The sequence below is a fragment of the Neopelma chrysocephalum genome, unplaced genomic scaffold (assembly GCF_003984885.1).
Source record: "Neopelma chrysocephalum unplaced genomic scaffold, ASM398488v2 Primary Assembly neopelma1_74, whole genome shotgun sequence".
Classification (NCBI taxonomy): domain Eukaryota; kingdom Metazoa; phylum Chordata; class Aves; order Passeriformes; family Pipridae; genus Neopelma; species Neopelma chrysocephalum.
Window position 1 is genome coordinate 382,363 of NW_020897735.1, and position 9,685 is coordinate 392,047.

A 9,685-nucleotide genomic window follows, 5' to 3' on the forward strand; every position below is an offset into this window, starting at 1 on the left:
GGCGGCGCGTGGCAGCGGCTCGGGGCGCGCGGCGGCCCCGGCCCGGCCCCGCCATGACCGACTTCAAACTCGGCATCGTCCGGCTCGGGCGGGTGGCCGGGAAGGTGCGCGGGGGGCAGCGCCGGGCAGGGCTCGGGCGGGGCGGGCGGCGGCGGGAGGGCATGGGAGGGGAGGGCTGGGCCTTAACGGGTGTTACCGGGCCGAGCCGGGCGGTGCCGGGGCCGTACCGGGGCCATGTCGGGCCGGGCCTGGGCCGTGCCGGGGCAGTGCTGAGGCCGGACGGGGCCGGGCCGGGGCCATATCGGGCCGGGCCGGGCTGTACCGTTCAGTCCCGGGGCCGTGCCGAGGCCGGACCGGACCGGACCGTTCAGTCCCGGGGCCGTGCTGAGGCCGGACCGGACCGGACCGTGCAGTACCGGGGCCGTATCGAGCCGTACTGGGCTGTGCCGGGGCCATTTCGGGCTGCACGTGCGGAACCGGCACCGGACCGGGCCGTGCTGGGGCTGTGCCGGGCTGTGCCGGGGCCGTGCCGGGGCCATCTCGGGCAGTCCCGGGGCCGTGCCGGGGCCGTGCGGTCTCGCTGACGGCGCTCCCGGTGTGTTTCAGACCAAGTACACGCTGATCGACGAGCAGGACATCCCGCTGGTGGAGAGCTACTCCTTCGAGGTGAGCGAGCGGCCCCGCCCCGGGATTTCCCGTATTTTACAACCCCCGCCCGGGGCAGCCCCGGACCCCCCAGAGCCCCCCTTGTGGGGCTGTGGGTTTGGGGTTTTCCTTCCCTGTTTGAATCCAACTGCCCCTGGAAGTGCTGTGCCTGCAGCCTCCCTGATTTGGGGAAAAAACCGACCAATTTTAAATTACTAAAGTACCAATGTGGAGATTTTCAAGCGGGAAAAGTTCTGGGGCTTGTTTTCTTTTTTTTTCTGAGTATTGGCTTAAAACACTTATTTATTTATTTACTTATTATGTCGGGGGTTTGCTTTCAATTTACTATTTGTGTGCTTTGGGAGAACTGGTCATTTGCCCGCCCTTGCTTGGCTTGGCAAACTTAGAAATTCTTCACTCTGAGCATTTTGGGTGAGAGAAACTTTAATTGTAACTGATTATGGGACCAGAAAAAAGTGTTTTCTCTCAGCATCCACTGGAAAAGGGTGAGTGGATTCCACCAAGGCTTTGAAAGAGAACGATTAAAAAAAATTTCTGTAACTGGGGTGTTTTTGGAGGAGGGACCATCTCTTACTGAGTTCCTCAGTGCTTTGGGGCTGCTCTGAGGAGTTGTAGGAGCTGTGACCACCCTGTTTGCCCCTTCCTCCTCTCTGGTGGCCACTGTGTCACTGATAGTGGTGACACACTGGGACTGTCCAGAATTGGTGAAGTCCTTGCTGCAGTTCATGAGCAATGGCACTAACACCATGTTGTGGAGGGGAGGAAAAAAAGACAGGACCCCATTTCTCTGGCCCCCCTGATGAGGTGGGTGTTGGGCCACACTGAAAACAAAGCCCTGATGGCTCTGCAGAGACTCAGTACCACAGTGGAGCCTGGATCCCATCAAAGATTCCAGTGTGGATCCCGATGTGGATCCCGGCCCCACGGGCTCAGAACTGGATTGCTGCTGTTCTCTGTCCAGCAGAGATCCAAGATCCAGATCCAGGATCCAGATCCTGCTGTGCTCAGCTCCTCCCTGCCCTGTCCCAGCTCCATCACCCACAACAGCCTGATTGGTCCCTTTTGCTTTGGAACAGCTGGAATTCCACCAGGGCCGAGTGACCTGTGGGACACAAGTGTGGAATGTTGGGTCCTTCCCCCATCCCAGGTGCTCTGCTCTGCTCTTGGATGATCTCACAGGCTCTCCCTTCTCCCCAGGCTCGGATGGAGGTGGATGCTGATGGAAATGGTGCTAAAATATTTGCTTATGCTTTCGACAAGAACCGTGGAAGGGGCTCCGGGCGCCTCCTGCACGAGCTGCTCTGGTGGGTATGGGAGAGAGACAAACTGCCAGGGGTCAGTGCCCCCAGCTGGGGGGGTATTTCTCTGCCTGTGGTACTTTAAGTCCTCTCAGGAGGGTTGGAAACCAGAGATCTGTTATGACTTGGTTTGCACTGAGTCCCCACACAGCACAGCCTGTAAAGCCTCACGGGCAGGGAGAGCAGTGAGAGGTGAGTGAGGGTCACAGAACTGGCTAAATCTGAGAAATGCTGCTCAAGCTGCAGCTTGGAGGGGGAACAGGGGATGGCTCCACCTGACAGGTGAACACAAACACACCGAGGGTTTGTTGTGGGTTGGTTTTTTCTGTCCAGTGAGAATTGGCAGAGCCCTGGAGAGAGGAACCTTCTGATAAGGGAAAACCTTGGAGTGTTTTGTGTGGCTTTCTGCAAAGCTGCCTGAAGTGATGCTGCTGATGGTTCATGTCTTGTTTTCCATATTCTCCATATCATTGCTTGGAATCCCTTATGGCTGCACATGAATTTCAGGGGCCAACTTCCTCCCTTGTGAGAGCAGCTCACCCCCAGAGCTGATATTTTGCTCTTTCTAGGTGTGAGTTTGGCAGATTCTCTCTGCTAAGGAGAACAGTTACTTCTTTTAAAACCCTTTTTTTTGAAAAATTAAGCATGTTTTCTATTCATTTCCATAAACTATCTTAGAAGTCACAGTGCTCAGAATGTGGCTGTGCTTTCTTTATCATTCCAGGTTACCTTTTATCCCCCAAAACAGGCTTGGAGGGAGACAGGAAGAATATGAGACTATTATTATTATTTACAATCTGCTCATTAAATATGGATTTTAACCTGCTTCTGTTAATGTTTAATCTTGTTGCACACATAACTTGGGTGAAATGATGAAGTTGGTGCAACATGTGGAATAAATCACTGACAGCCACTGCTGGGAACCTCACACACTAATAATTGTGAGAAGCACTAAACAGCACCTTAAAATTATTCAGGCTGATGGTTGAAGGCTGTGCAGGTGATGACAGTCCAGCTGTTTGCTCATGGCACAGCCCAGTTGTTGCCTCTTCTGCTTTGTTTTACTCAAATTGGGAAATAATTCAGATGTATTCAGTTAGGAAATTCAAATTGTGTCACTCGAGCATGTGCTGGGCTTAAAAATTGTGTGTAATGGGGATTTTGGAGGGGCACAGAGGTGGGGGCTCAGCTGCCAGGCAAGTGGAGCTGCACTTCTGAAGCTGCAAAGTCAAATTCTGCTAGAAAATATGAAATATTCCAGCTGTTTCTGTAGATTCAGTTTGGTCTCTTCTATCTTTAATCACAGCCCAACGTCCTGCAGGTCAGTGACTGAGTCCCCAGTGGTTTTTGGCTGCAGGTGCTGTGTAATTCCTGCCCCTCCTAAACAGATCAGTTTTACTCACGTGCTCTGAGCACAAACCTGAGCTGGGGAGGGGTGGAGGGTCCTTCCCTTGGTGAGGAGGAGCAATGCTGGAGGTTTTGGAGCCTGTGAAAGGCAGGAGAGCTGGGCAGTACCAGGCATTGCACTTCCCAGTGCCAGCCTTCACTCCTGGGGTAACTGGAAAGCAAAGAACACGAATTACTCAGATACAGGTGTGTGATTTAATTGTTCTCTGCATATGGACCCCAAAAAATCCGAAAAACCAACCCACCTGTGTGCCTGTGGTTCCAGATCAGTGAGCAGCAAGTGTTAGATGCAAATAAAGCAGATTTTAAATTTTTTTTATTAATTTTTTTTTTAAATTTATTAAGCAAATATCTTTGTTCATGTCATGAGGCCCTTGGGACAGAAAACTTGTAGCTACTGGAGCTGCAGCTGTGACAGGGACATTCTCCTGCCCTCTGCTGAGGGACCAAATGGGAACCAAGAGCTGAAAAATCCCCACATGTGCTGCAATAATTCTTACAGGAAGAACTTCCTGAAAGGTCTTCAGCCTCTCTGGTGCTTGCTGTGTTTTCCACGTGGACTTGTGCCTCCCCCAGAGCAGGGTTTGGTGTCCCTGGCTGGGGACCTGCAGGACTCTGTCATCCTTTGTTCCCAGTGCAGCACCCCCAGCTCGCTGTGCTCTGCTGGGTGCAGGGATGTTCCCTGGGGAACAGCAGCATCAGGAGATTAGTCATAAGTGTATCACCAACTGCATGTTCAAAAAGACATCTCAGACCTGATTTCTGGGGTTTTAGGGGTTTTTTTTAGAGCACTTACCATCCTGCTGCCTGAAACCTGCTCTGTTCTGGTTCCTGGAATTGCTGTGTCTGTTCTGAGCTGCTGAAATACCAGAACAACAGAATCCACTTAATTCCCTGGAAAGTCCTGGTTGAAGTGTTTTCCCTGGCATCTTGTAGGAGCTCAGGGAGCATCCTGGATTTGGCACTGCTGGTTCTGGTGCCTCAGTCCAGGGGTGTGTTAACACTCACTGCTCACCAGCAAGGCCCCACTTCCACGTTCCCCGTGGCCTTTGTCACCCTTTGTCACCTGGGGCCTGGAAGGGCTGACAGTGATGGAGCTGAACGTGGTGTCAGGCAAGGAGGGGAAGAGGGGCTCACTGTGGGAGGGGATTTGGTCAGGATTTGCTTTTGGGGGGTTGTGGGTCTGTGCTGTATAGGAGCAGGGGTAGGTCTGTGCCACTCTGCTGTGAATTCCTGGTGTCAGGGACAATCTAATCCTCTCTCTTTCCCCAACATTTCTGAACTCTCATTATCTAATCCATTTAGAAATTATTTCATAACTTGGTCTTGGACTCCCCTTCCTTTTCCCCTGCACAGTTTGCTGTTGCTCTTCTGTCTCCTCTGGGATTCCTTGTTCATATTTATCCCATCCCTCCAGTTGGCACTTTGTCCCAGGCTCAGTGTAAGCACCTGAACTCCTTCCCTGTCTCCATACCTGGCTGATGCTCACCCTCACTTTACCTCCTGGCACCTGGAACCCTCAGGATTCCTGATTCCCTTTGCCAGACCCTTCACTGGCCTTCAACAACTCAAAAGTAGCTTTTCCTGCCATGGCTTCCCACGGCCAGAGGGCAGGGTTAGGTGGGATATTGGGAGGAAATTCCTCTCTGTGAGGGGGTGAGGCCCTGGAATGGATTTCCCAGAGGATTCCCCATCCTTGGAAGTGTCCAAGGCCAGGTTGGACGAGGCTTGGAGCAACCTGGGCTAGTGGGAGGTGTCCCTGCCCAGGCAGGAGAGTGGAATGAGGTAAATTTTAAGGTCCCTTCCAACCCAAACCAGGTTGTGATTGTGATTCCTCCTTCAGGGCATTTCAGCAGATTCCTTTCCATAGTTTGTTTGCTTTTAGGTGTGTGGTTTCTGTTTTTTTTTTCCCCAAAAAGAAGGATTTTAGTCATTTTACCTTCAAAGGGAAGAGCTGTTCCCTGGAGGCCCAGGAGCCTCCAGGCTCTGTCCTTGTGCAGGTCTGTCCTTACAGGAATTGTCCTGTGGGAGCTGCAGCACAAGCTCTGTGTAGGTGCTGCTTGTGGCCTCTCCAAGGGAATTGGACTCATTAAATTCTAGGGTGTTTTGGGCCACGTGTGAATATCTTACTCATTAAATTCTAGGAAATTTTGTGACATGTGTGAATTGCAAGTGGCTTTTTCCCCCTCAAGGTGTATAATTTAATTGTATCTAGATGGATTTTGACCAAGAAAACAAAATCCTACATTTTTCATTGTCAGTCACATTGAAATGAGTTTCCCTGTTCTGCTGGGTAATGCTGAGCTCTGTGAAGGGGGAAAAAAAAGTGGGAATTTTTTAACTTGAGGAAATATCTCTTTAAAATTGAATGAACTTTTTTTAAACTGAAATGTTCAGTAAGGGCTGAGCAGGACTCAGTGTCCAGGCTGGGCTTGGGTGCAGCTGGGCTGTTGGAAGGGTCTCTGGGAGGAGGAGAACCCTTTGTCCTTGTTCTCCCTGTGCTGGGAAGTTCCTCATGGCATAGCAAACATGTGGAGACTCAGCTTCTGTCCAGGCCTTTCAGGTGGGATGGGAATTCCCACAAGAAGTGATAGGGAGACTTGTCCAGGCCTGAGGGTGTTTGAGAGTGAACTTGATGAAACACAGAAAGGAGAGAGGAGAAGAAGGTGGAATGGGAAATGGAGACTGTTGGAAGGCAGTAGTGAGGACTCACCATGCAGCCATCTCCTGGCTAATAGTCCTGCTTTGGGTTTTGGGCAAGTTTCAGGTGTCTCTTGGTCAATTCTGGAGTAATTTCAGACTTTCAACGTGTTACACACAATTAGAGTCTAAAAAGAATTTGCATGCACAGTGAAACCTCTGTCCTGTTGCTTGTTAATGACATTTCTTCATAAATAATGAGCTGTGTGACTCCACACCAGTGCCAGGCTTGCACAAACGTGTCTGATAGAGTTTCCTGTTAAAATAATAAACCAGTATTGGCACCTTTCAAGTCTGCTCTGTGGAACGTGGTAATTCCATGGATCTCTTGCAAGTTGTAGTCTCTGGAACTGGGCAATATCTTTCCAATTACACTATACCATGAGTGGCTCTTATTCAGCCCATTTATAATGGAAATAACCTGCTGGAACAAGTCCTTTTCTCCTGGGAGGTGTCTGAAGTAGCCCCTGGAGTCCGTGGGCAGCCCAAGGTGTCCCGGGCCTGTTGGTGACAGTGGGTCAAAATGCAGCATTGCTTTGGAGTGGGTGTGATCCTTTATTTTTTGGCTGTGGAGCCTTGTTCACTGCTCATCTCCCAGCTGGTTTTGTCTCCTGCAGGGAGAGGCACCGGGGAGGGATTGCTCCTGGATTTCAGGTGGTGCATCTGAACTCGGTGACCGTGGACAACCGCCTGGACAATCTGCGCCTCGTGCCCTGGGGGTGGAAGCCCAAAGCTGAAGAAATCTCTAGCAAACAAAGGTGTGTCAAAGTCTGCCAGGGGGTTGCCATCATAAAAAATGAAAATATCTTAAATTGTCTCCTTCCTGTAGTGATTTTTGTCTTGGCAGAGCCTTTTTGATTTGACCTTGGGCTCCTTGCACGTCCCTCTGTCTTTGGTGGTGTGTCTGTGCTCGCTGTTCCCGCTGTGCAGGACCATCCCACCCTGCGGTGTTATCCCAAGGTCCTGCAGTGCCAGGATCTGTCAGAGCAGTGAACAGGAGGCCTGTGTTCCCTCCCAGCCCAGTGAAGTCTGCAGTTCTCACTGCCCTGTGCCTCTCCTGCTCAGGCACCGGAATTCCAACACAACCTGTAGCAGCCAGGAGCTGCAAAATGCTTCTGCTTGGAATTGTGAATTGGGGTTGAATGGAGTCAAAGTGAGTTCCTGGGCCCAGATCCCATCACCTTTCACCAGCAGGTTGTGGGAGCTTCCTACATCCCATATTTCCCTGATGTTACCCAGCACATCAGACTTAATGTCAGGATGGGTCTGGTTAATCGATGGTGTGACACAGTGGGAGACCCACAGGCTCCACATCACACTCTTCTCCTGAAACATTTGCAGTATCCTTAAGATCAGGGTGTTCAGAGCTTATTAAACTGATTTTGAGAAGATGTAGTGGATTACAAATGCTCAGAATGGTTCTGGAAGTACCAGAAACAGACTTGAAGGCAGAAATGATTCTGACTTGAAGTAAAGAATTTTGCACAGAAATAATTTTGCTTGATGCAAATGTTTATTGGTTGATAATATTAAACTCTTGGATTTTACACTTAGGCTAAAATAGCCCTAAAAATACCCAATATATGAGCAGTATGTGTAGTCTGAGGCTAAATACAGTGTTAACTCTACTTGCTTTATTAATAAATTTGGAATCAGTTTCCCTGGGTGCTTACTATGAATTCATGTACCAAATTTGTGCTTGTTTTTTCCAGGGAACAAAGTCTGTATTGGCTGGCAATCCAACAGCTCCCTACAGACCCCATAGAAGAGCAGTTTCCTGTCCTGAATGTAACCAGATACTACAACGCTAACGGGGATGTCGTGGAGGAGGAGGAGAACTCCTGCACTTACTATGAATGTCACTACCCCCCATGCACAATGATTGAAAAACAGGTGTGTCCAGAGAGCTGGGAGGGAGCAAGTGAAGCCTTTGTGTCCAGGGATTTATTTGTTCCTTAAAATGTAAGGCTTTGCTTGTGCCACTCAGTTGCTAAAAGCAGCAATTGTCTTTAATCAGGTTTTCTTTGGCCTGAACCTTCAGTCCCCGTGATAATTTTCACTTGGGGGGAATGTAGGTGTGACTTGGAGCAGTGAGTGTTGTTGGGAGGAATGGGGGTTCTGCAGAGTGGACAAAAAGCCAGGTGGAAGCTTTTCCCAGGGAGCAGAGCTGGAGTGAGTGAGCAGCTGTGTGAGACAGCAGGAAGCTTTGTAAGAGGTTTTGGACAATAGCAGAATCAAAAAATAACCTGATTAACCTTTCCTGAGCAGGGGGGAATTTGAGTGGCCTTTACTCAGGGGAGAACTGGGAGGAAAGTGAGTTCTGTGCTTTGCTGTAGGTAGATAAAGCAAAATACAGTCAGAATGAGCTGTCCAGGGGCTGAGCCTCTGTCACACAGATGTCCTTATCTATAAACAAGGGCCTTTCTTGTGATAGCAAATGCTGAGTGGGCTCCAATCACTGTGTTCCACTTTCTGCTTTGGGGAGGGGAATGTTTGCAAAAACCATCCCGAATTCCCTGTGTTTGAAAAAGTGTGAGCTCTGCCTTTTATTTGGGTCAGAGTACAGAAGCTCCCTGGGTAACTCTGTTTGGCAGTGGCTGAGCTTGTGCAGCCCTAATGATTTCTGAATTGAAGGTGTTTGTAGTTCAAAACTCAGGCTGACAAAGCAGCAGCATTGTGAGAGCAAGTGTGAAGTGCTGCAATATTTTGTGTATTGAGCCCATTCCACAAGAGCAACTGTAAAACCAACCAAATGCAGTCCCTTCAAAACCCCCTCGTCCTGTGGCAGTCATGGGGGGGGTTTGTGTTTCATGGAATCCCAGAGTGGTTTGGGTGGGAAGGGAGCTTAAAGATCATCTCCTTCCCTCCCAGCTGAAGAGCACCTGGGAGGGAGAGTCATTCCAAAAGCCTGCCCTCAGTTTGGAATGGCAAGGAGCTGAGCTGGCTGAGTGCAGCAGTGGATCCAGAGATTCCTTTCCAGCTCCAAAACCAGTCACCAACACAAGCCTGAGTGCATAACTAATTCCTGGTTAACCCAAGTTTGGGGAAGGTTGTTTTAAATAGTGGGTGAATTTCTTAATCAGAATCCCAGACTGATTTGGGTTGGAAGGGACCTTAAAGCTCATCCAGTGCCACCCCCTGCCACGGACAGGGACACCTTCCACCAGCCCAGGTTGCTCCAAGCCCCGTCCAACCTGGCCTTGGACACTTCCAGGGATGGGGCAGTCACAGCTTCTCTGGGCAACCTGTGCCAGGGCCTCCCCACCCTCCCAGGGAAGGATTTCTTCCCAATAGTCCATCTAACCCTGCCCTCCATCCTAAAGCCATTCCCTCTTGTCCTGTCTCTTATTTGTGACAAGCGTGAAAGACCTGATTGTGAACCTCCTTGGGACCAATGGTGGGGTTCTCCTTGGGAATGCTGTGGGGGTTCTTGGGAATGCTGTGGGGGTTCTCCTTGGGAATGCTGTGGGGGGGTTCTTGGGAATGCTGTGGGGGTTCTCCTTGGGAGTGATGTTGGAGTGCTCCTTGGGAGTGGTGTTGGGATTCTCTTTGGGAGTGGTGTAGGGATTCTCCTTGGGAATGCTGTGGGGGTTCTCCTTGGGAATGCTGTGGGG

General features: G+C 50.4%; 1 protein-coding gene across 1 annotated transcript in view; it reads left to right on the plus strand.

The window, feature by feature from the left end:
- Window positions 1-6: 6 nt before the first annotated feature.
- The window catches only part of ZMYND19 (zinc finger MYND-type containing 19), an 11,406-nt gene continuing 1,727 nt past the window's right edge, over window positions 7-9,685 (plus strand). Inside the window, exons 1-5 of the mRNA XM_027687792.1 lie at window positions 7-104; window positions 607-666; window positions 1,864-1,970; window positions 6,689-6,829; window positions 7,784-7,964. Coding sequence (XP_027543593.1) covers window positions 54-104; window positions 607-666; window positions 1,864-1,970; window positions 6,689-6,829; window positions 7,784-7,964 — 540 coding nt within the window. The 5' untranslated portion in view covers window positions 7-53. The remainder of the gene's footprint in view (window positions 105-606; window positions 667-1,863; window positions 1,971-6,688; window positions 6,830-7,783; window positions 7,965-9,685) is intronic.